Here is a 27,201-nt window from a genome sequence, read left to right as displayed (position 1 = left end):
AAAGGCGGCTAGGAATCAATTTTACCTCCAGACCAAATAAAAAGTAAACATTCCTTAGTGGAATACAGTAGTATATTTAAACATACATCATATATATATATATATTTTTTAAATCCATTGTTCTCTAAAGAAAGCTAAATGCCTTAGCTTCGGTGAATTCTGAAGCCAGACAGCAGTGTGAACAACCAGTAAAACTCGAATCTGCGACCCTGGGCCAAAGAACGCGGGCGGCGGCGGCGGCGGCTTGGCCGGCGCGTGCACGGATTGGTTGCCTGGGCGTGTGGGCCTCGGCGCCTGCGTGGATTGGTCGCCTAGGCGTGTGGGCCTCTGCGCCTGCGTAGTGTTCCCTGCGCAGCGCCCGGCCCGCCGCCTTGTCTTGGGTCCGCGGCCTTAGGAGTGGCCAGGAGGCTTCCGGCTAGCCGGCAAGAACGCAAGCAGACAGCTGGGTGCGGAAACGGTGTGCCTGGTCTGCTCTCTCTGAGGAAGGAGGAGGGGGCCACCTTCCTGGCCTCGAGAATACCCTCAGATCCAGCAGTCCGCGCAGGCCCGCGAGGGGGAAGCCGAGGAGCTGGGGCCGCCCCACCCGATGCCCCTGCCACCATGGCTGCCATGATGGAGTGGAAGTGAGCCTCAAGGCGACAGCTGCTGGCGCTTCGAGTTCCATTCTCCCGGCTGCCCCCGGCAGAGAAAGCGCGACGCCGTGTACTGCTGCTTCTTTCGGCCCTCGCGACCCTAGACCCTTAGCTCCGACCTGCTTCCTCAAAGACTGTCCGGCGGGAAGTGGCTCCGGGCCTCCGGCCCCGTCAGCGAGGAAGATGGCGGACCCGGCGGAGTGCAACATCAAAGTGATGTGTCGGTTCAGACCTCTCAACGAGTCCGAAGTGAACCGCGGAGATAAATACATCGCCAAGTTTCAGGGAGAAGACACGGTCGTGATCGCGGTGAGTTACCCTCGCACCCACCTCCCCGTCCCACTGCTTCATGCCTGGCTGGGCCTGGAGTCTAGAGAGGTGGCGGGGTGCAGAATGTAGAGGGAGTAGTGATGTCCCCGACCTTCTCTGGTGGAGTTTGCTGGGCCAGGTAACCCAGGACAGGGAGATAGCGCAGCTCCACTGGTGCGCCTGGATCGCCCCCACCCCGGTCTCCACTGCCAGGAGACGGGAGGCGCCGGGTCTCAGTCTGGGACACTCCCCAACCTGGGCGCTGGAGGAGCTGCCCGGGAAGCGAGTTTAGTGTTTGCCTGTGTGTGTGTGTGCAGGTACTGTTGCTGATGGCTGTCGGGGGTTTGGAGTACCCCCAATTCATAAAATATGTAAGGTTAAAATTCAGCTAAGAAGATTGAGTTATGAGACTAGCCCTACTGTATCTTAAATTATGAAGACTTAAGTTTTATAGAAACATGTAACTACATGATGAACCATATTTTTTCCCTGCTGAAGAGGGAAAATAGACAAAAATACAAATATGCCTGCACCTGAAATGTCTACCAACCCACCTTTTGTTAATTGAAAACAAAAGAACTGTATAAAAAGAAATAGTAAATTCTCTTTTAAAATTGGAGTGATCAATTTAGTTTAATCTTATCGCAGACGTATTTGTATCCACTTCAGATTGGGTCAAGCAAGTGCCCAGAAAGACCCATAATCTCTTACTGGGATTTTTTAGGGTAACAGTCTAGATAAGAGTGTTAACTTTTTGTCTGTACATTAAAGTATTATAAAAGGAAGGTTTTAAAAACAAAAAACTTTGACCTGTAAACTAGATTTCGTGTTAGTATTAGGTTTCCTACTTCTGTAATTAATATTGAGGGTATCTACTCCCAAGAAAGCTGATTTTTATGATACCAAAGATGGTGAGTTATTGTTCCTTTGTAGTATAAAACATAACCAGAGTTGGCTGGATCATTTGTCAGGGGGACCAGAATGTAAGGTTCATTGATTCATTGATTTTGGGGGTTTGACCTCTGGTATTGACAAATTTCAAATAGCACTCCTAGTTCAAGGAAATTAAAATGGATACTAAGATACTGCATACAGAACAATGTAACTAAAAATTAAATGAGATCTTTCTTGGTAATACCACGTGGCATAACTTTTTTCTACATTGTTACCATGGTACAAATTAATGTTAAGTTTTTCCAATGACATTCCATATTTAGCATATTGTTTGGAGAGTTTAGTTTGGAAATAAGACAAAGGAGTCATAGGAGATGGTACAGTGATAATTAAAAGCATTGACCTATATAAGACAGAACTAAAGTTCTTTAGGGTTTTTGTGTGAATGTTGGTTCATATTGCTTGTTAGGCTTTTGACAAACAAGTCAGTAGGTTACAACTGTCTGCTGCCTCTATGTGAAGACCGTCAAGTTCACAAGAAAAATTCTTGCTATAAATGATATCATAGTGAGGTCAAGTTAAGTACAGAAGTAGTTTTTTTTTTGTTTGTTTGTTTGTTTGTTTTAAGAATAATGTATTGTACATGGAATCGGGAGACTCGAAAGACCTGGGTTGTGAGTGGGCAAAGATGAGGTTACTAGTTTCTCATAGTTTTTATGATTACTCAGCCTCAACAGTGCTCAACACATCAAAGCTGTTTTCCTTTTTGACTTGTATTAGAATGTCTTCTCAAGATTTTTTGTGTTTACACAAATCTATAAATATTACCAACATTTATTTTCTTGGTATATTAGAATTTAGGATTCACAAAATGTGTTAAGATTAGGTTAGAAGGTAACCTGATGCAGCTCAAATATGACAAAATACAACGACAGTTAAAAAGAAAAACCCAGTAATTACCACAGGAAGCACACATTTATGCTAGGTTTTTTTCCTTTGGATACAGTTATAAGTTTCTTATATGTTTATTTAGTAAGGTAACTAAACTTAAATGGTAATAGAAATAATGGATAGATGATGATTAAGCTGTGAACTGGTGATGAATAGTCGTGTTGGTCTTTATGTAAACTGGCAAGCATTTTTATCTTTTTTTAGAAATGTGTAAGCTGAAATACATTACAATTGAGTGACAAAGCCTTTAGAAATGTAGGGTAATGGGTTTACAATTGTGGGATGTTTAGTCCATAATCAGTGTCAAACTAAGGAAAATGTAGTATCCTGTAATTCCATGTGATCTGTTGATTACTATACAGAATTTTAGAGAGTGATAGCCCTACCAGATGGGTCTTCTTTGTAACCTAATTTGGTATTAAGCCTGGTCTGTGCAGACTCAGACATGAACCACTTCACTTAAGAACAGTTCAAAAATATTCCTATTTGATTTTGCGCCCGTGAAGCCAAGTTGGATGTCAATGAATCTTGCAACTTGGAGTGCCTTTGAAGGTACACAAAAATAAAGAGTGCATGATATACACAAGGCTGAGAACTAGGCTTTAAAATGTAGATGTCCAAAAAAAGAAAGAAGGAAAGAAAGATTGAGGTTTCCTTTATTTATTTGAAGCTTATTAGTTCAGAAATGTGCCTTCATTATAGACAATTAGAAATAGTTTTTGTGTTCCGTAAGTCTTGTTTTTTAGTTTTGGAATTAAAATAAGGCTATTGTATCAACTTACTGCTGAACATTTAATTTTTTATTTAACAATGTTATAACTTGGAAACAAATTACTCAATCCCAGCTTGATTATTTTTTATGTTTGCATGTTCATAGTTGTACTTTAAGGTTGTAGAGGTAGTTTGCATATTTACTATGTGGTGCTGCTAGAGTAAACAGCTACATAATTACTTTCAAGACAGACTTTACTATTATTTTTAGCATATGAGTTTCTAAAGGGAATAAAAACTAATTGATATAAAAATGTAGATAAAGACTTAAAAAGTTCAGTAGTGTTTTTATTCTTTAAATGTTTATTTTAATAATATTTTATTTGACTTATTTTGGAGGGACGCAGTTGTCTTTATACTTATGTTTTCTATTTATTGTTTCTTACATTCAAAATTAGAATTGTTTAAATTTTGCTTTTATATTGTTTTTTAATACATGTGTTATTAAATCTATATTTTAGCTAGTTGAAATCTATTCTTGACTCTACCAGGTTGTGACTTCTTTAAGGCTAGAGACTGTCTCTAATTCAATTTAGTTAACATTACTTGATCACTTATATTAATTAGATCCCAGTATAAAGCTTCTTAGCTGAATATTCAAGACTCAATATTATCCTCTTTTATTCTTTGAACACTAAAGCCTGTACTAATTATCATTTCTAAAATTGTTGCTCACTTATTATATGATAACCTTATAAGTGCTAAATAAATGTTTGCTGGATAAATGAAGAGGAAAAATTATTTTCTTTTTCCATAGAAAAAGTAGCAAAGTTTATCTCTGAGTGGTGATTGTTATTTTTAAAAACTATTGGGGTGACATTGATTAATACAATTCAGGTATACAATTCTACAATACATCATCTGTATATTGCATTGTTTGTTTACCATCTCAAATCTCCTTCCATCACCAGTTATCTCCATTTTACTGTCTCCTACCTATCCCCATTCCCCCTGCTCTCTGGCAGTCACCATACATCAGTCTTTTTTTATTTTTATTTTTTCCCTTGCTTAATCCCTTCATACTTCTCACCAAGCCCGGCCCCTCTGACAGCTGTCACTGTGTTCTCTGTCTCCAATTTGTTAGTTTATTTTGTTCATTAGATTCTACATATGGGGGAAATCATATGGTACTTGTCTTTCCCTGATTGACTTATTTCATTTAGCATAATACTCTCCAAGGTCCATTCATGCTATTGCAAAAGGTAGGGTTTCCTTCATTTTTATGGATGAGTAGTACTGCATTGTGTAAATAAACATACCACAGCTTTTTGTCCACTCATCTTGGCTATTGTAAATAATGCTGCAGTGAACATACTGGTGCATATATACTTTTGAATTAGTGTTTCAGGTTTCTTTGGATATATTCCCAGAAGTAGAATTGGGAGGTCATAAGGTATTTCCAGTCTTAATTTTTTGAGGTACCTACGTACTTTACATGTTGGCTGTACCAGTCTGCATTCCCACCAAATAACATGTTATTTAGCCTCCATATCTTTGTCTGTTTTTCAGGTTTGTTTGTTTTTTTTCTTGAGCTTTAGTTCATGTTTCATACCATTGTGGTCAGAGAAGATACTTGGTATGATTTCAATGTTCTTAAATTTATTGAGATTTGTTTTTGTGTCCTAACATGGTTTATCCTAGAAAATGTTCCATGGGCACGTGAATGTATATCTGCTGCTTTGGGTGAAATGCTCTGAAGATATGTATTAAATCCATCTGATTTAGTGTGTCATTTAAGGCCACCATTTTCTTGTTTATTTTTTGTATGGAAGATATATCCATTGATGTAAATGAAGTGTTAAAATCCCCTTACTGTGACTGTATTACTTCAGTATCTCCCTTTATGTCCATCAAGATTTACTTTACATATTTAGGTGTTCTTGTGTTGGGAGCATACATGTTTACAAGGGTTATATTCTCTTGTTGGATTGTTCCCTTTATCATTATATGGTGTCTTCTGTGTCTCTTCTTATAGCCTTTATTTTCAAGTGTACTTTGTCAGATATAAGTATTACTACCTCAGCTTTTTGTTTTTCATTTCCATTTGCATGAAATATCTTTTCCATTCCTTTACTTTTAGTCTGTATGTATTTTTCATTCTGAGGTCGGTCTTTTGTAGACAACATATATTTAGTTCTTGCTTTCTTATTCATTGAACTACCTTGTGTCTTTTTTTTTAAAGATTTTATTTACTTTTTAGAGAAAGAGGTAGGGCGAGAGAGGAAGAAAAACATTGAGGTGAGAGACAAACATCAGTTGTCTTTCGATTGGAGCATTTAATCCATTCACATTTAAAGTGACTATTGAGAGGTATGTATTTACTGTCTTTCTTTTGCTGCTTTTAAGATTCTCTCTTTGTCTTTTACCTTTGCCATTTTAGTTATGATGTGTTGATTTCGTCTTGTTTGGGATTGCCTGCACTTTCTGGACTTGTGTGTCCTTTTTTCTTTTTCTTTTTCCCCCACCATGTTAGGGAAGCTATCAGTCATTATTTTTTCACATAGTTTCTTGATCCCATGCTCTCTCTCCTCTCCTGATACCCTTATTATGCAGGTGTTGTTACGCTCCACATTTTCCCAAATGTCCCTTAAACTAGTGGTCCCCAACCTTTTTGGCACCAGGGACCAGTTTCATAATGACGGACAGACAAAGGTGGAACTCAGGTGAGCTTTGCTCATAGCCTGGTTCCTGACAGGCTGTGGATGGATAACAGAGGTTGGGGACCCCTGCCTTCAACTATCTTCACTTAAAAAAAATTTTTTTTTTTACTAAGACACAGAGGCAAACAAACACAGGAGCCTGTCAAGATGAGGAGACAGAGAAGTATGGGCCAAAAGAGGGAACGGAACAAGTTCCAGTGGGAGAACTAAGCTACAAGGAGATAGCCAGCTTAACAGATGAGGAGATAGCCAGCCTAACAGACTCAGAATTCCAAACACTGGTGATAAAGATCCTCACAGGCTTGACAGATATGCTTGAGTAAAGCAAACACATAAGGGAAGAAGTGAAGGCTATGCTAAGTGAAACAAAGGAAAATCCACACAAAACCAATGGTGAAGGAAAGGAAACCGGGGTTCAAATCAATGATTTGGAACATAAGGAAGAAAAAAACAGTCAACTAGTACAGAATGAGGAAACAAGAATTTAAAAAAATGAGGAGAGGCTTAGGAACTTCTGGGACAACTTTAAATGTGCCAACATCCGAATCATAGGGGAGCTAGAAGGAGAAAAGGAAGAGCAAGAAATTGAAAGATTATGTGAAAATATAATGGAGGAAAACTTCCCAAATTTGGCGAAGGAAATAGACATACAAGTCCAGGAAGCACAGAGTCCCAAGCAAGCTAGGCCCAAAGTGGACCACACCAAGACACATCATAATTAAAATACCAAAGGTTCAAGATAAAGAGAATCTTGAAAGCAGCAAGAAAAAAGCAGAGAGTTAGGTACAAAGGGGTGCCTGTAAGACGATCAGCTGATTTCTCAAAAGAAACTTTGCAGGCAAGAAGGGACTGGCAAGAAGTAGTCAATGTTATGAAAAGCAAGGACCTACACCCAAGACTACTCTATAAAGCAAAGCTATCATTTAGAATGGAAGAGCAGATGAACTGCTTCCCAGGCAAGGTAAAGCTAAAGGAGTTCATCATCACCAAGCCCTTATATGAAATGTTAAAGGGACTTATTTAAGAAAAAGATCAAAACTGTGAACACTAAAATGACAACAAACTCACAGCTATCAACAGCTGAATCTAAAAAATAAAAACAAAATCCAATGAAGCAAACCAGAATAGGAACAGAATCACAGGTATGGGGATCATTTGGAGGGTTATCAGCTGGGAGAGGGAAGGGGGAAAAATGAGGAAATGGTGCAGGGATTAAGAAGCATAATTGGTTGGTACAAAATAGACAGGGGGAAGTTAAGAATAATATAGGAAAGGGTGAAGCCAAAGAACTTATATGTACAACCCATGAACATGAACTAAGGGGGGTGGGATTGCTGGAGGAAAGGGGGGTACTGGGCAGGGAGGAGCAAAGGGGGAAAAATTGGAACTACTGTAACAACATGATCAATAAAATATACTTAAAAAAAAAACAAGTGTTGGAAAAATTTCTTTTTTCCGTTTTGTTGCTCTGATTGGGTGCTTTTTTCCTACCTTGTCTTCATGTCAGATATTGTGTTCTTCATTTGCAGCTTTTTTAAAAAAATTGTTTCTGTGTCTTTTTTCGTGCTGTTGAGCATCCTTATAACCATAACTTTGAACTCTAAACATCTGATAAATTGCTTGCCTTTGTTTCACTTAACTCATTCTGGAGAGTTCTCTTTTATATGGGGCCTGTTTCTTTGTATCCACATTTTAGCTGTCTCATTTTGTTGTTTGTATATATTAGATATGCTATGACTCACATTCTTTGTGGGGTGACCTGATGTAGTAGTAGGTGTCCTGTGGGACCTTGTGGCACAGTCTCTTTGACCACCTGAGCTGGGTGTGCTTTAGGAATGTCCCTTGTTGTGTTATGTGGACCCTCCTGTTATAATTGAGTCTTGTTTGCTATTGGCCCAACCATATGTGGGATCGGCCCATAGGCCGGCTTACAGTGAGTCTTAACCCTGACCAGGGCATGTGAGCTGCTATGCAGGTACTGGCCACACAAAGCAGAATCCTTCTCAGCAGGGTTTGTTACTTGCTGATATCTTCCTTTGTTCATGCTGTTTGTGGAGCTTATGGGATCCTGCTCTGATGTCTGAAGCTGGTGTGGTGTGGTGTGGTGTGGTGTGGTGTGGGGTGTGTGTGTGTGTGTGTGTGTGTGTGTGTGTGTGTGTGTGTGTGTGTGTGTGTGTGTGTGTGTCTGTGTGTGTGTGTGTGTCTGTGTTCTGGGCCTCTTGGGAGGGATGCTGATGCCAGTGTCAGATGCTTTTGTGACTGGCCCCTGGCAACCTGTTTGGAGCTACAACAGATCCACCATTTGTGGCTACCTCTGCTGAGCTTTGGTGCTTGTCGGAAAGACCAAGCTGCCTGTGAAAGCCAGCTTTTTTCAGTACCTGGCCTGGGAGCAGGTCAGCAAAAGTTTCAAGGCACTCCAGGACCTGCCTCTGCTTGCCTTCACCTGCTTGTTGCCTGGTAAGCTCAGTCACTGAAAGAGCCTCTGGTGGAGTTGGGAGAATGGGACTAGCTGATGTCCTGTGAGGAGGTGGTGCCAATCAGGCTTCAGGGAAGATGGTGGGTGTGGTTCCCGTGTCAGAGCCACACAGACTCAGTCTGTCTTGGATTTTACCCTCAGCAGGGCAGAGCCTGGATGTTGGGCCTTCCGGAAGCTGTGAGGGTGGTTCTGTGGGGAAAGCAACAGTCAGGTTCACAGGAAAGTGGGGGAAATGAACCCTGCCCCAAAGCCAGACAAGCCAGTCACTGACACCCCGAGTCTGCTGAGACCTCTGCCCTGGCCAAGGCAGCTGACTCCTCTGTGGGGCATAAGCTCTGCAGAGTGGGGTAAGAGGGAGTCTAGAGGATGGAGCGATTGCTTTTCCCCAGGCTGATGTCACACAGAGGGGATTGCTCCACCCAAGAAAGATAGCATTGTGGTATGGAAGAATGACTCAGCACAGGGATCCTTGGCAGCTGTCTTGCCAGCTCACTCCCCAGAGCCACAAATCTCAGACTCCCCTCAGGTTACTCTAGTCTGCTTGGCTGTAAACGAAATTTTTTGTGTTGGCTTTTTGTGTGCCTTTGACTCCCATCTTTACCTGGCAGACAGAAACCCTGCTTCTTTTCATAGTCAGATTTTATGTGGGTACCTCTTTCAGATCTAGTGCTCTGGGCTGAGGAGACTGGCCTGGGGTTTAGGCCCGACACTTCTCAGGGGGCACCGCCTGCACCTGAGACATCCCTTCGGAACCTCAGCCATTGCCTGTGGTGCCAGACCTTTTCATGTCACCACCCTTTCTACCAGTCTATATAGCTGCTTCTGTAAATCCTGGCTCTAAGTCCCATCCTCAGCTATTCTCAGTTGGCTATACCAGATTATTGTTCTATAATTTGGTTGAAATTCCATTTTGGTCCTGGGAGGAGGTGAGTATAGCTTCTACTACTCCATTGCCATCTTGGAAAAAAAAATACTGATTGCTATTTTGAATGTACTTGAATTTGTTTTCAGGATTATTAATTATGAGTATGTCTTGCATAATTAGTAAAACATAGATTGGCTCTTTTTTAGCCACGCCTGTAGGTTTAAATGTTAATGTTTCAGTGGGTGGCATTTTAGTAAAAGGACACTTTTATGTATGTCTTAGGCCAAAGAATAAATTAAGACATTGAGATGCCTACTTTCAATTTACACCAAAGCTGGTCATCTTAGTAATATCCAGCTGCACAAGAAAGACAAACAACAAATAGTTCTTTAAATAAATAAGAGAGAAGATTATGGGTTAAAAAGTATGGTTCATGTGTGTGTCCCCACCCCCCTTTTTTTTTTAAGCTAAGAGCTAAGAAGTATTCTATAATGTTAAGGATTTTTTTCTGGAGTCATGATTATTTTACATTTTAGGTATCCTATTGTGAAGGTTATATCTACAATGGTATCTTTAAAGGAGCTTAGAAAGCCATTCACCCTCAAGTTGTGTAGTTGAGAGCCTTGTTTCTGTTTTTCAGACCAAGCCTTATGCATTTGACCAGGTGTTCCAGTCAAACACGTCTCAAGAGCAAGTGTATAACGACTGTGCAAAGAAGATTGTTAAAGGTAAATATATTTAACCTGCTCATTTGTCCTAGCAATAAGTAAAATTTTCTTTGTGATCTTTCCCATTTACCTAACATTCTTTTTTTTTTATTTTAATGTCCTTTTTTCTTATTCAAACAACTTTTTTTCAGCAATTAACTAACATAAAGGTTGATTACAACTAGTATTTGCTTGAATTCCATGATCTAATTTATATACAGTACCTAGTGAATGATGGTGTTATAAGAATTATAGTATTACATTATATTGTTATTCAAAGATGTATTTCTATTAGATATTCTCTGGAGAGTGTCTAAGGTAGAAATTTTAGAAATACATCAGCATGAGAATGAAAATAAGATGGTTGGACAAGTTTCTAAAAAGTAGTAGATAATGGCAGTCTATCATTCTTCCATTCCATTGTTATTCCTTCCCTAAAGACTTAACCTTGTAGTCAGCAGAGAAACTCTTGAGGAATTTAACATGAGTCACTGTGTAAGAAAAGTAGGTACAATCCAGTTAATACTCTTAATTTATACTAGGATGTATTTCAATTTTATGTTTTCTAAAACCATAGAATCCTAGAGCTGAGAAGGTATTAAGTGATTATCTGGACTCCTAGTTACAGAAATTCCTTTTCTCAAAGAGATCTTTTGTAGTTAAGTGGCCTTTATATTTTATTCCTTTTTTTTTTTTTTTTTTTTCATCTCTAATTGTTAAAAAATGCTGCTTAGATTGGGGTAAAACCTTTTTGTAGCATTCACTAGTGATAAAGAGAGGTTTGGATTCAGAAGTAGTATTAAGTAGAAGCATAAATAGTTCATCCAGTAACAGAAGAGAACATAGAGTTTATTGATAGAAGTAGGTTTATATATGTGATGGAGGGAAAATGTAGATATTTTCTTTGTACTAATTTTATTTTGTTTATGGTATAGGTAGCAAAGTCATCACAGAGAGTGAGGATGGAGGAAGAGGGTCTAGAAAAAGGTAGGCTGAGGAGGTTCTAGGAAAAGGTATGAAGTTAGCTATCTGTCAGTATAGAAGTGAATGCATCAGGAAAATATGGCAGTATTGCCAGGCAGCATTAAGGGCCCAAGTCAGGTTAGCTGCCAAAGAATTGAATTTATCCAGTTGGGCTTTTGCCAGGTGAGTACAAAAGAGGAAGAGAAGGGTAAGGGAATTGAGGATGTTGTCAAAAGAGTGATGATATTGATGAACCATGGAATCTTAAGGTGGGTTGAGAGGAAGGAGAACATGATGGGGGCGAATATGAGGAACAGTGAAAAAAGATGGTATGATTAGTGTATTATAGTCAGTTGAGTCAAAGATTTGTTGAAATCAAATTTGTAGAAGGAGTATTGGGAAGTGGATACTTGAAATTGAGAATAAGGAAGCAATGCAGTTAGTAATGAAAAATAAGATAATGGAGGAAAATTGGGTCAAGGATCTGAAAGACCAGGGTATTTTAGTGGAATCATCTACTGCATGGACATTGAAACCACCAAGAATTAAAATAAGAATGTTATTGGTGGGACAGAGTGTTTTGGTTGCTGAAATCTTTGTACAGTGAGGGAGGGATTAACTTGTGATTCTGTAAGTGATTGTAACAAAGAGGAACCAGCAGGGTCATCTTCTGTTGTAAGTATTAGATAGTTTTCCAAATGGGTCTGTCCATGAAGGAACACAATTATATTACATTTTTTGGTTGTCACTTAACATTTGTCATCAGTATAACCTAAGGTTACATTAACTTTCCTAATTCTAGGAAATTAATGATTCATGAACTCATGGGCTATTTAAATGTTCAGATCTTTTGTGAAAAATGTTCATATCCGTTGCAGCCAACGTGAAACCCCAATCTGCACTTGAGTATTAAAATTTTTAAATCTGAGTGCAATTATAGCCTTTAAAGCACAAATTCCCATTATCTTTATTTGAGCTCTTGATGATATTTTGAGTTTTGATTTTTAAATTATCTTACTAAGGATTAATTGGCTATCAGCATATTTGATAAGTCTCATGTTGTCAAGAACATTGAAGATTTTTTTTAAGGTCTTTATTTCAGGATATTGAAGTTTCAAAAATATTATTCTTAAAGTCATGTATAAAAGTGCTTAATGGGCTATGGTCCTTAGCCTAATCTTAAAAACTGAATAAGGTTGTTGGCAGTTAATTAAATCACACTTTATATTCAACCAACTACAGATTCTCTCACCTGTACAGTTATCTATTCTTAGCTTATTAACATATCCACAAGAATATCATAGAAAATTTGTATTTTATGAAATCATGGTACATGACTAATTTCTGCAAAACACCAATTGAGTTACCCTATTCAAACAGGAAATGGAATTAGGTCATCCATAGTTTTTCCTTAGTGAAATTTTGGTATCTTGTCTACAGTGCCTAGCGTCTTATCATTGTTCCACTTCTTGAAAAGAAGTGAAACATTTACAGGTTACTCATCTTGTGTTACCTTTGTTTTCTGCAGCTTTTAAAACTTAACATATGATAACTATGAAATTTTTATGAATGGAATGTCATGTCTGATAACTAGCAATTTGGACTCATTTAAGACTATTCTTTCTCTGTCCTATACTTCTCAACCTGAAAGTCTCTTGACAGTGTTTATTTTGTCCACTCAGTGTTGTAGAATATGGTAATAAAATAGTAATTCCTCTGTCTCATATCATCTGTTAACATTTTATCGTGTTTTCTAGGTAATGCAGGTTTCATTTATTCTTTTTCCGTATATTTTGAAAGCTCTTTTTAGGGCCTTAGTTTTTGTTTTGTTTTTGTATGATCCCCTCATAATGGGTTTTTACCTTTCTCATATGATTCTGGTGATTTTTACCTCTTTGGTATATCCTCAGTTATATAGTCTCTTAAGAACGATCTCATACCTTCCTTTTTGGGCTGGGTAGCTCAGTTTGTTACCAAACCCAGCCAGTGGCGGGGGCAAAGGAAGGAGGCACCTACCGCCCACTACCTAGTAGGCAAACTCCAAAGACAGAATGTGGTGGAAATGAAAAAGAAATCTTTAAGCGTGCAGTTTGAGATAAAGACAGCTGGTTTCTGCCCCAAAACCCATTCCCTGGCAAATAAGGCATAATCAGGAAAACAAACCCTACCACCCTCTCTGCTAGATCAGGCTGGCACTAGGCTGCACCCAGAATTCCCTTTCCCTTTTTAAAGTACCATCCTTGGGAAGGATGCAAGTGAATGAAGCATGCCTCCAGTCATGACTGGTTCAAGGTCTCTCATCTATTTCCCAGGCTCGCAGAGCCTAGGTTGACAACAGTTCCACTCTCAGGGACCACACTGGAGTGCTCATGGGTAGCGAGCCAGCGACTGCCCGGTGGCTTCTCGTGGGGGAGTGGGAGCACGGAATTTGGTGCCTGGCTCCATGGCTCCCAGGGTCCATCAGCCCAGGCCTCCTCCCCTTCTCTTTTGTGCTTGCTGCACTCCAGGCAGGGTCTCCTGCTGGCCTGGGAGCCTGAGTCTCCCATGCCCCACTGGCAAGGGACAGGGGGCTGCGAAGTATGCTGCATTAATGCGCACACTGCTATTTAAAAACTGCCCCTCATGGCCCCCTGTGCACCGTAAGTGGACAAGAGGGAATGTCCCTCCATCCAGTCATCTCCCTAGCTCTTGCGTGCCTCTTTAAAAAAAAAAAAAAAAAAATCATGTGCAACACAACTGTATGTCATCCCAGTTGCTGGGGTAATGCATATATGTGCAGCTCAAACCCCTCCCCTATTTCCAGGGGGTGGAGTGTGTTTCCATTACAACTCCCTGCTTTTAACACTGGACACTTATAATCATCCAAGAGCAAATGGACCAAAGTCTTGTTTTATAACTACTTCCTGCTGTCCAAGGCCATAGTCCTACCTATTCCCCCGGTCCAGAGTCACTAACATAGAGTGTCTGGAGTAGAGGGGAGTCTTCACACCAAGGAGAATGATCTTGTAAGATCCAGGTAAGTCAGTTGTACCTGGAAAACAGCATGCACAATGTCCAAATGATGGCACTGCTGGACAAGTAGGTATCCTTGTCATATTCTGGAGGCCACAAATTTGGCAAGAGGGTTAGAAGGCAGTCAGAACCACAACTAAGTAATGAAGGTTAAAATTCCTCCCTTTTAACATTTCTGGACCTTTTCTGTCTTAATCATTAAGGCAGAAATGAACCAGTTTCAAACAAATCCAATAGGCCACGCCATACTTCACCAACTCAACCCTCTAGTCTAGCCAAGCCATTGAATCGTAGAAGGCAGCAGCACAGGTGGGCTTCTCAAGTGGGGCTTACACTTTCTTCAAGTCTGCAAGACTGTCTTTTGAGATGTTCAACTGCAAAGCCTTTGCTGGAATGGTATCAAACAGTGACAATTTGACAAATCCTCCATGTCAGCTTCTAAGTGAAAACAATACTTTGAGAGATAGCTGCACTACACTTCAATAGTCACAATTACCTCTACGCTTTATATCTTTGGTTTTTTTTATTTTCCAACTTAATATGAAGTTTTAACCTTTAGAAACCTCAGTTTCTTTTCAGAACAGCCAAAGAAAAGACAAAGTTTCAGAAAAAAAGTAGGGTGAGGACTGGAACTAGCCTTAGAACCTTGTCTAACACTTATCAGTCACACTAATGTGTCACACAGGCAACCACTCCTAGGTCCAAATGGGATAAAGCCCAAATGGCAGACATTCTCTTGCCCCAGCTGGTACCACAGACAACCTTTACAAGGTCCAGATGGCACAAAGCACAAATGGAAGAGAATTCTCTCACCCCAACCAGTATTGCAAATGACCTTTATGAGGTCCAGATGGCATGACCCAAACGGCAGAGACAGAGGATTCCCGCTGTAAACAAAACAACTGAGTTCCCCTAGTCCCCACAAGATCAGAAAGCAGGCATAGAATAACTATAACTAAGAACTGAATTTTCTTTCATTTTAAGTTAAAACTCACAACTTTTTATACTCACTCAGAAATAACCATAACTCATTTTCAATCCTTGTTCTTTTTAACAATGGGAAGGACCATACCCTGACAGTATAAAGCAGCCAAAAGTCCCTAAATTTGCAAACAAATCAATAAAGGAACATTGTCTCTTGGATTGGTGCCTGCTGTCTTCTGAAAGAGAACTTTTAAATCTTTCAGAGTGCAGGTCCAGTTTCCCTTTTTAGCATCAACCACAGAGTCGGGTTCGAATCCTCCTCCGGTGGTGCCCATTTTATCCGTGTGTGATAGATCCAAGGCTTAATTCTTGTGAGCTTTAGAGAAGAGTGCGTTGTCGGTAGGACGTCTTAGGAATCAGTCCATTGCTCAGCTAGCTGCTGTTCAGGTCCTTGTGTTTTCTAAGTCGTTAATGAGACTCGATCCCTTGGCTAGAACAGGTATAAGGGCTCATCAGATGGGAATACAGACCTGCAATGAGCAGACTTGTGCGAAATGGTTAGTGTTTGCCCTAATGTTGTATATATTGTTTAGTTTTTGACCCATGCTCCGAATCTAAAGGGTTGTTCCTAAAGCAGATTTGGGAGGGTCTCCTATAAACTATTTAAAAAGGGCTTAACTTCCGTTCACTTCTGGGTGCTACTTTAATCTGGAGCAACACAATGGGAAATGCCTGGTCCCATTTCAAATGTGTTTCCTGGCGTGTTTTTGCCAAGGTCTTCTTTATTCTGTGATTCATTTTCTCAGTGTTTCCCGTAGATTAAGTGCTCCAAGATGCATGTAGTTTCCATCTTCTTTGCAGTGTCTCTCCAACCTTCTGGGAGATCTCTGAAGTGAACAATGGTCCATTGCCGCTCTGAATGTGTGAGGAAGTCCAAACCTAAGTAAAAGTTTCATTACCTCAGTTGCCTTCTCAGTTCTAGTGGGGTATGCCTCTTACACATCCAGAAAAAGTCTCCACAAACACTAATAAATATTTGAAATTCCTTTTGTTTTTAGGAATTTGTGTAAAATCCACTTGCCAGTCTTCAAATGGGCATAACCCTTTATATTGTACTCCCTTTTTTGTTGGGGCGTGCGTACTATCTTAGGATTGTTTTTGGCGCATAACTTGACAGGCTTGGGTGATCCTCTGAATGGTCCTTTGCAAATGAGGGCACTTCAGACGTGGCCTAATGAGGTCCATCAAAGTATCCCTTCCATAAGGTGTCCCTTTATGTAGGTGTTTGAGAATGGGATACACTAGAGACTCGGGGAGTAAGATCATAGCATGGGTGTTGATCTTCCCTGTGGAATTGGGATCAGTGTTAGTGAATCCCCATTCACTTACCCGTTTCTCATCTTTTTCTGTGTAACGAGGTTTAAATTTTGATAAGTCTAAGCAGGGGATCAAAACCCCTATGCATGATGGCCACCTGGCTGCTTGCTTGCTGCTTTATCAGTAGTTTGGTTTCCCATGCTCTTTTGGGAACTGTCCCTTTGGTGTCCTGAGCAGTGTATTATGGCAACCTAGTCTGATAGGTTCACTCCCTCTAGCAATTATAAAATCTCCCCTGCATGTTTAACATCCTTTTTCCCCGAGGTTAGGAGTCCTCTCTCTTTCCATATTGCACCATGGGTATGGACCTACCATGAAGATTATATTTGGAGTCCGTGTAGATGTTAACCTTTTTCCCTGGGACAGTACAAAGGCTTTCATGAGGTCTATCAGTTCAGTCTTCTCTGCTGAGAGGTTCCCAGCACAAGGGCTTGGGCTTCTATTACCTTGTCTACTTGTTGGCTGTTGTCCATAAAGACTTTATTCTTTTCCTGAAATTTTTCCTCATTTTCTCAAAAGTTTGGTCTCTTTTACTTCACTAGCACAAGTCCTGCTTTACTGTTGGAATCATGTTCTAAATAGCAGTTCCCTTCTTTGCAGTATGGTTAAGAGTGCAGTCTTTAGAATCAGACAAACCTAGATTGAAGTCATGAGATTTTGGGCAAGTTACCTAACCTTTCTAAGACTCCATTTCCTCTGCAAATTAAGGACACTGAGTATTTTAAAGGATGATTCTTAAAAAATACTTCCAAAGTAAGTACCCAATAGATATCAATTGCTACTTATTCCCTCTATTTTCTGAATGGGAAAATCATTTTTCTTAATTTAATCAACCATAATTGTGCTTTGAACAACTCATAGCCTTGGATGTTTTCACTCTACAAAATTAGACTTCAAACATCTGTTACAATAGAAACTTTCTGTCGCTATCTCTTTCTTGCTTGTATGCCTTCTTTGTAATTTATATTAGAAAAGTACCACCTGCCTGACTTTTTCTTCTTACCTTCACCCAAATGCTCTTTATTATTTTGGAGGAGGCTGTATGTAGTAGCTAATTTGTCTTGTCCTGGCCAAGGATATGAATATGACACACAGTTATCAATGAAATACATAGATATAAGGAGAGAGATGGGGTAGGGGTACATGGTGGGTGTCTGGTGAGTTGTGAGGACAGTAAACCAATTATATACAGGATAGGTTGAACTTGGGACCGTCATTGATGAACAAATTAGGTGGAAGACCCTGGTTAATAACTACTGGTAGGCAAGAATCAGCAAAATGGTAGGCCAGCTGGTATGTCATCTGAGTTGTAGATTTGGTGAGTAAGTTACCAGGCAATGACCTAAATAAAAGCTGCTAGTAATCTTTGGGCCCTTGCCACCCCACTGAGGTTGCATTGTTCCTTCAGTTTCTGTATACATATAGTACTTTTGTGGATTCATTAGATTTTTTTTTTCTTTTGAACAAGGCTTAGAAACTTGTATTCTCTTTTGAATTCGGAATCTGAGTGTTGTCTGCAAATTTGTTTCCCCTGTATTCAGTATTTGGCATATGCCAGGCAGTCATGGATTCCCCAGTTTCCTACTACAGTGTCCGGACTTAGGTTGTCTAACCCTGAATCCATATTGAATTTTTCAGATGTAGCCTGCCAGATATTTATAAGTTCTTGAGTTACTTGAAAATACTGTGTAGTGGTTAAGAGCACATCTTGAGCAATTAAGAGACTGGGTTTGTACCCCAGCTCCATCTTACTAGTTGTGGATCTGTAGGCAAGATATTTAATCTCTCTGTGCCTCCATAAAATGAGACTAACTAAAACTAGTACCTTGCACAGGGTGTTATAAGGATTAAATACATTCCTATATGAAAAATTAATGGAGTCTGACATATTGTACACACTAAATATTAACATTAATAGTTTTATATGGTAACTTCTAGTTCTTACACTTTTCCCCAAGCAAACATTTTGCTAATGAGGAAGCTAAAGTTCAGAGAGATTAAGCTACTTTTAGAAAGTGATGTGCTGTTGTCTCACTTTACTAAATGTGTTTTTCTTGTTGATAAAGTATAACAAGTAATATTTGTCTGTAGTTGTCCACTTCTGTTTCTCACCAGAGCAGCAAAAGTATATTTAAAAAGGTGAGGGAGACTTTAGAAAGCTGTTGTGTGTTAATGATGATAATAATCATTCAGCAAGCATTTGAATTCCGACTAAGGGCCAGGTGCTTTGCTAGGAGTTAAAAATAGGCAGGCCTATTTTTAGGCACACCCTAGTGAGGGAGGCAGACAAATAAATTGGTAGTTGCAGTACACTGCAATAAGTGTTATGATTAAATCAGGTATTATAAGAACACGTAGGATGGGACTTTTAACCACATTTATTTGGGTGGGTGTAGAGTTGGGTTAGAGGAAGGAGTAAAGCCTGAGCTAGTCTTAAAGGATGCATAAAGAGTAGCAAGAGAGGGAGGGTTACTTTCCAGGCAGAGAAGATACATGAGCTAATGGATGGATACCTGTATGAGAAGAGGATCGCGTGTGTGGGGAACAACACCCATTATGGTGCGACTGGGAAGTTGAACCATATGAAACAGTCAGATTTGACCATTTTCACCAACAAAAACAGTAATTTAGGAGAAGGATGGTGAGGACTAAAAAAGCAAACAAGAGCCAGGTCAAAAAATGCCTAATTTTATATGATTACACGTGTGCACTCTCTAGGATTTTCAAATACACAAGAATTATTTGTAGTTTTTTTAAAGATCCATACTTAAGGTAATGTATGTTTCAGTGTATGTAAATTTTACCTCAGAAGAATGAAACTTTAAAATACTGAATTCTAGTTAATGGTATATGCAAGGCAAAGTATTTCGGTGGAAATGTATTGAAGTCTACATTTTACTTTGAAATAAGATGGAAGGCTAGGTACATGATTAAAGCAAACAGTAAAGTAATAAAATGTTAATGGTAGAATCTTGGCTATGGTTATATAGGCATGTTCACTGTAAAGTTGATTCAATATTTAGATTTTTTATTTTTTAAAAGATATTATTTATTTATTTTTAGAGAGAGGGGAAGGGAGGGAGAAAGAAGAAGAGAAACATCCGTCTGTGGTTGCCTCTCATGCTTCCCCAACCGGGTACACAACTCACCCAGGCATGTGCCCTGACTGGGAATCAAACCAGCGACCCTTTGGTTTGTAAGCCAGTGCTCAATCCACTGAGCCACACCGGCCAGGGCTAGATTTTTTAAAAATAAAATATTGGGAATTAAATCACTATAGGAAGCAAAGTCAGGAATAGATATTAAATTAGGTAAAAAGTGATTATTTTCCTATTTCATATAAAACTTATTATTTTGGTTGATACGTGGCATATTTAGAAATCAGCTAATCAGTCACTGCTATATCCCCTGCATCCAGAGACGAGCTGAGGTCATAGCAGGTGCTCAATAAGTATTTGAATGTTGAGTATTTCCTAATATCTATAATCATAAAATTCTTAAAGTTGTGCTTGAAGTCCCAAATACGAATGTGCTGCATACATTTATTATCCTAGGAGCCCTTGTATTATATAGTTTCATGTATCACAAATGTGCTATAATTTATTTAGACATAAGCTACTAATGTGCTCTTGGGAAAGTCACTTAATCATTCACCTACAAATATTAACTATTGTGGTAGTTGCTATGTAATTGGATAATATGAATGGACCTTTTATGGATTAAAAAATTTTGGAACTTATGGTTAGGTTTTATGTGGTTGATTAGAAGATCTTAAGTAAAGGGTATGACATAGCCATACTGAGAAATACTATATATGAAGGAAATGAAATAAAGGGTCTAGTGCTTTTATTTCCAGATTATTTCTGAAGAGTTTCTGACAGAAGTACTGCAATTTCATTTATTTTAAATGTGATTCTGCAGTTTATTCTGCTTTCCTTCTTAAAACTAATGATTTTGAGAGAAAGGTCTAAATGTTTGAGGTCTGTTAAAATTTTATCAGGAAAATAAGTACTGATGCCTTTTTCTTTTTTAATTTATATTGTTTTTCTATTCTCCTTTTTCTCATTAATAAATGTTCTGTAAGGAAATTTATTACCTAGTTAGTTGTATCCAGTGTTGGGATAGGTTTTTTCCCCCCTTTGAAAAAAATCAGTTGAAAAAAACAAGGATTAACTTGCTTACTAATTTACTTTTTATTCTTACTATCTGGTATTTCCAACCAAAGCTTCTCTCTTTAGTTAGGTTTCCTTTAGAGCAGAATGTAATTTCATAATATTTTTCTTGTCACCAAAACCAAAACCAAACAAACTGAATCCCTGGAAACTGGAAATCAAAAGGTCATCTTCTTGTTCACTCATACTCTTTTTATACCCCTTCAATCTAGTAAAGGAAGATACTTAAATGTTAATAGTAGATTTTGGGGTACAGAAAGGACTAGAAAAGATGATTTTAATTTGACAGGTAACTTTGTAATAATTGATTCTGAGGTAGGACTGGGCTTGTTATACTTTGAGATTTAACCACCAATCAGTAGTCCTATTTCTAAAGCTAATTCATATCTGTATGTAAATTGGTGGAACATTTTTTTTCTTTTAGTTCATAGGAAGCTTTAGAATATAGATATAATGACATTGGAGATGTACACTGACATATTGATAATTATAAGTGACAGAATTTAAAATTTGTTTCTTGTTGACCACAGAAAGTAATCTAGGCTTGAGAGATAGTACTTGTTTAGATGGATCATCACTAAGAAAATTACATATTAAGTATATTATTTTCTTCAATGTCTTCATAAGTCTTTCATGTGCTAAATTTTTGCTTTGATGGACTCTTTCATATCTTTCTCACCATTCTTCCCACAAATATTTTATTATGGTTTTGTATGGATTAAGGAACAGGGTTATGTATGTGTGGACTTTTTTTTAGAGTGTTTTCTAACATTCTTAAATAATTTCTTAAGAGTCTTGTGTAAGGAAAAGAATTCTCTCAAGTGTAAAATCTCTTACTTTCTCATAGATGTACTTGAGGGATACAATGGAACAATATTTGCATATGGGCAAACATCCTCTGGGAAGACACACACAATGGAGGTAAATTTTGTAATCTGAATTTGGGTGTGGTTTGCAGTACAGACAGTACATGCAGTCGTCATTTGTGAAATTATTTTACCATGCTTAAACATCTTTATTTATTCTTTGCTTTCTCTCATGTGAATAATACACAAGTAACTTCATTGTTAAAGTCTAATCAGTAACTGAGTTTGAATAGTGAAATTATATATTTTAAATCTATATCTAGGTTTATCAGTTAGTGTAACCACAAAATATGAACATTTTAGGATTAAACAGGAATTTTCTATCACCTTATAATGGGAAAAATTTGAATGTATGTTTTCAATTCTGTTAAGATCAATTAATTTCTTACCCCTTTCTCTGGTCCCCCTTTCCCCCTCAACTGCCATTCTTCTCTGATATGAATTAATAATAAATGTATTTGAGCTTTGCTTCTAGAAAACTTTTACCGCTGCTACTGAACATCTGCTTTTATCACATATCTGAACTTACTATATAAAGTAAATGACTGCTTATTTAAATCTGTTAACTCATTTTCATAAAGTCCAAGAACAATGACATTCCTAGCATTTGCATGAATTTGACTTGAAGTAGGCAGATTTATATGGAAAGAAGCTAAAACCTTTTTCTAGAATATGTTCATTTACAAACATGGATAATCTAAATGTAATGATTAACTAAAAGGCCAAAATTAGTTGGTAACTCATGTGGTTATATAGTACTTATATGTAACTTACCAAAGTTTTTATATACAATATTTATATGTAACTTACCAAAATGTTAATGGTTGAATTGGGTTTTTTAGGTACTTATAGAGCCATTTTCACCAATAATGGCCACAATTACAATTCAGTTTTCTTTTGACTGTAAATTACACATTGAAAGTTTTGAATTCTAATTCATTCTTTAGAGTTTATTTAAGAAGTCTAGTTTTGTTTTCTGTTTAGGGAAAACTTCATGATCCAGAAGGCATGGGAATTATTCCAAGAATAGTGCAAGACATATTTAATTATATTTATTCCATGGATGAAAATTTGGAGTTTCATATTAAGGTAAAATCCTTGGGAAAAGGCTATATTTTATGTTATACCTAGACTAATTCTGTTCCAAGTATAATAAATGCTAACTTCTATTTTAAAACACTTTAAAATATTTTTAGAATTATTTTATGGACTGATACAGTTACAGATCATCAGAGTTAGTAAACTCGGATTCTTTATCTGCCATTAGATGACCTTGTTTAAGATAGCCAACTTTCTTTTGCCTGATCCTCCTCCTTTGTAAAATAAAGGTGTGTTTTACTATGGAATTTAAGGTTCTTACTACTCTTACTAGTCTAATTCATTTTAGATGAAAATACTTAATGGAAATTGCTATATAAGCAGTTTGTTTAATTTAGATCTGCTGGTTAGAATATGAACTATGACTGGGTTGTTAATAACTGTTCCCCTGGTCTAGATGGAATCTGGCACTCAGACCCCAGTAACTATTTAATGAGTAAGTGAATTACTTTATGTTTTTAATTCATTGATCTTTTTTCCTTTATTTCTTTACCTTTTAGGTTTCATATTTTGAAATTTATTTGGATAAAATAAGGGACCTATTAGATGGTAAGTTAAATTCTTGCCTTTTGATCTAGGAAACAGACATTAACATTTTTTTCTTTAAAATTTTAGCTGAATGCCTTTTGACAGGTGGAATAACTTATTCAAAGCAGATATTAATCAATGCTTTCTTAAGTACTAATTAGAACATAGAACTGTACTTAGAGAACCTGAGTTCTGAATTCTGGTATACTGTCAGCTGTCAATTAGATACATTGTTTTAGGGCAAAGCATTGAACCACACTGGCTTAATGTTTTTATTTTCAAAAAGTGGGTAGTAGATGTTGGACCGGATCTAAAATTCCTGCATTGATTTCTATGTAAATCTCCTAAAATTTATACAGGGTGTTGTTTTAATAGTGATGTTTTCGTATTTTTAAAGTTTACATATTGTTCAGGCTGCTTTGGGAAGGAAACAATTGAATTTCACAGCCAGTGGTTAGAGTTTAGGGAAGTGTCGCTAATATTATTTCTTTTTCCTTTCAGTTTCAAAGACCAACCTTTCAGTTCATGAAGATAGAAATCGAGTCCCCTATGTAAAGGTATTAAATAATATAGAATGATTATTTAGAAAAGCCTTGAAATAAAAATTTGTAAGGATATTGACATACTTAAAATTATTTTACAGGGATGCACGGAGCGTTTTGTGTGTAGTCCAGATGAAGTTATGGATACCATAGATGAAGGAAAATCCAACAGACATGTAGCAGTTACAAGTAAGTCGAATATTTATTAACATCTGGTAAGGTACAAAACTGCCTTAAATCATCTTTATCAGGGTGATTAATTGAGATTTTTATGTTAAATAATGCTTTAGAGATTATTTGTAAAGGAAAGTCGTGTTTATTTATAGTTGTTCCTGTAATTCCATTGCAGATATGAATGAACATAGCTCTAGGAGTCACAGTATATTTCTTATTAATGTAAAACAAGAGAACACACAAACGGAGCAAAAGCTGAGTGGAAAACTTTATCTGGTTGATTTAGCTGGTAGTGAAAAGGTAAAATCTTTACATATATCTAAAACATTTTTGAGAGTTGCAGGCATTGATGTCAATGCTTTATGATTACATAAACTCAATTATCAGTTCAAATCGCTGTTATTTGGACCATGGTCTAGTTCAACCAATAGGTGTTACCTTTGGCTTAAGATGTATGTTTTTATTGAGAACCTCTTCAGCTTATGTCATTATAAAAGTTATAGTTATCCTTCTAATGTTTGGTATCTTTTTATCCATACAGTAGTCCCTTGCTATATCGCGGTTCACTTATTGCAGCCTCACTATATTGTGGGATTTTAAAAAATATTATATTTAATTGTTTATCGTGGATTTTTCGCTATATTGTGGGATTTTGCCATATTGTATATGTATGTTGTTAAAGTTACAAAGTTTTGAAGAGTGTAGAATAAATGTAAGGTTCCTACTTCATGGGGGTTCTGAAACGTAGTACCTGTGATAAGTGTGGGAATACTGTATTGACAAACAGCTCTCAATGAAAACTGCTAACTATTCATTAGTCCTTTCTGCTTTGGTTGTACTTACTTCTTTTCTTTCAATGATTATTTCATTATTACAGTCCTATATAATCTGACTAGTTTCTGTCAAAATAAGTTCAGATGTTTTAATATTGATCTCTGTGACCATTTTGCTGTTCTAATTTTGTTTCTTATGATTTAGAATAATGTACCTATTTCCTTCTACTCAAAAGTATTACATACATCCTTTAAAACCTATTTCTGTTTTGCAAATTCTGAGATGCCAGTTCTTCCACCAACATTGCAATATATTCTATCCTATCTTTATGTATTTTACATTTTTTAGAAGAAACAAGTTTGCTTATGTATTTTTAGTTTCTGTTTTCTAATGGTTCCATCAACAACGTTATGCTCTAGCAAATTTTAAAGGATTCCTCTTCTTTTTTTTCCTTATTTTATTTTATTTTATTGTTGTTCATTTACAGTTGTTTCAATTTTTCCCCCATTGCTCCCCCCTGCCTTGCTAATGCAGCAATATTTTCACTGAGATTCCTCTTTTCTAATCTAGAAAAAGGGACTTAAAAATTAGTTTTATACACACACACACACAAATAATTGGTTATGCTGAAGAGCACAAACTAAAAATAAAATTTGGTGTCTCCTTAATTACATTCTTATCATGCAGATAGTTACTTACCCAAGTTCTCAAAGTAATAATACTTGAGAAACAGTGGTAATTGACAGTAACACTTGGCAAATAAAGGCATGAAGCTTTTCTTTTTCTGTCTTTTTTATTGGTTATTGATGACTTCTGAACTTTTTAGAATATTCAAATAAAATTATCTTAAACTTATAATTCTTTAAAATCTTATGTATAGGTTAGTAAAACTGGAGCTGAAGGTGCTGTGTTGGATGAAGCTAAGAACATCAACAAGTCACTTTCTGCTCTTGGAAATGTCATTTCTGCTTTGGCTGAGGGTAGTGTAAGTATACATGTCTTCTGTTTCCCTGTCCTTATCTTAAGGGGAATTACTTTTTAAATGTGTGTATATGCATGGATCTGTGAGTGAGATTCACTGTGTTCGAATCAATATGTGTGAATCTGCTGTTTCTTAGAAATATATTTTATAGTACTAGTATGTACATCCTAGTTCCCATCTTAATATTAAACAAAACAACTGAAATCACTTTGTAGTTTTTTAAAATAGCATAGTTACATGGTTTTCTGTGTTTTTTGTCTTTGTATATAGACCTATGTTCCATATCGAGATAGTAAAATGACAAGAATCCTTCAAGATTCATTAGGTGGGAACTGTAGAACCACTATTGTAATTTGCTGCTCTCCATCATCATACAATGAATCTGAAACAAAATCTACACTCCTTTTTGGCCAAAGGTTTGTTGTTAGAAAATACAAAGTCTGAATGTAGATAGGCCTTTGTTCATTAAATCTATAAAGATGTCAGGTACATGTTATTCATATCAGTGCATATTGTTAGTATGCTAGATACACAACCTTTAAATTGAGAGACAGTAAAAGTAAGGTCAGTTTTTTTCGATTGCTTGGATTTGGATTAAGTTTTAGTAAACATTAAAGTCAAATGTTAACTTTAATCAGATTTATGTGAGAAGCTTTAACTCAGCATTAAGGAAAATAAGCATTTAAATTAGGTAATATAGTTAAACCTTTTGGCATTAGTGACAGAGTTCAAATAATCTATATGAGATGGTTAGCCTAGGAAAATAACGATGGCTTTATTTTTGACCTTCAACAATAATTTCTTAATTCAGCCTTGCAAAGGAATTGGAAAATAAGGACCTTCATATTTTATCCTCATCAGGTTGATGATGTTTTGATGGGGGTTTTTGTTTGTTTGTTTTTTTAAGGTATTCACAGATGTTGGGGCTGAACCAAATGTAATTGGGGTTTGAATAAACAACTATAATAATTAAAACTCAGTATTTAGTCAGAGTTAACTAGATAAGAAAGTTAAATTACTTTACTATATACATACATATTCTAGAAAGATTAGATATCAATTGAAAATAATTTCAGTCACATTCTTTTTTTCCCCCTAATCACGTCTCTTAGGGCCAAAACAATTAAGAACACAGTTTGTGTCAATGTGGAATTAACTGCAGAACAGTGGAAAAAGAAGTATGAAAGAGAAAAAGAAAAAAATAAGACCCTGCGGAACACCATTCAGTGGCTTGAAAATGAACTCAACCGATGGCGTAATGGTAATAACTTAAGAATTTGTCATTTTTTAGTTGTTGAATACAGATTTAGAGCTATTTTATAAATTTGAGATTCAGATATGAATATTAAAAAAGTAACATCCATTTATACTTTTTAGGCATTAAGGATCATCAAATAAAAATGAATAAAGTCTTTTACATTAAGTTCTGATTTTACCTGAAATAAATGGGGCACAAAGGCCAACTTGGAAGCTATAAAAGTCACAAGATGGCAAGGTACATAGATTGGGGTGGGAATAAAGATT

At 37.2% G+C, this 27,201-nt stretch overlaps 1 protein-coding gene across 1 annotated transcript in view; it reads left to right on the top strand.

Annotated features, from left to right (window-relative positions):
- The first annotated feature begins 360 nt into the window (after window positions 1–360).
- Window positions 361–27,201, top strand: part of KIF5B (kinesin family member 5B) — a 46,653-nt gene continuing 19,812 nt past the window's right edge. The window contains exons 1-11 of the mRNA XM_090266162.1: window positions 361–941; window positions 10,199–10,286; window positions 21,561–21,634; window positions 22,564–22,668; window positions 23,178–23,226; window positions 23,707–23,762; window positions 23,849–23,936; window positions 24,097–24,221; window positions 25,576–25,680; window positions 25,948–26,093; window positions 26,790–26,938. Of these exons, the coding sequence (XP_090122288.1) occupies window positions 816–941; window positions 10,199–10,286; window positions 21,561–21,634; window positions 22,564–22,668; window positions 23,178–23,226; window positions 23,707–23,762; window positions 23,849–23,936; window positions 24,097–24,221; window positions 25,576–25,680; window positions 25,948–26,093; window positions 26,790–26,938 (1,111 nt within the window). The 5' untranslated portion in view covers window positions 361–815. The remainder of the gene's footprint in view (window positions 942–10,198; window positions 10,287–21,560; window positions 21,635–22,563; window positions 22,669–23,177; window positions 23,227–23,706; window positions 23,763–23,848; window positions 23,937–24,096; window positions 24,222–25,575; window positions 25,681–25,947; window positions 26,094–26,789; window positions 26,939–27,201) is intronic.

This window comes from Furipterus horrens, unplaced genomic scaffold (genome assembly GCF_987537825.1).
Source record: "Furipterus horrens unplaced genomic scaffold, mFurHor1.1.pri manual_scaffold_2, whole genome shotgun sequence".
Lineage (NCBI taxonomy): Eukaryota > Metazoa > Chordata > Mammalia > Chiroptera > Furipteridae > Furipterus > Furipterus horrens.
Note: the sequence above shows the minus strand (reverse complement) of the source record. Positions and strands in the feature narration are given on the sequence as shown.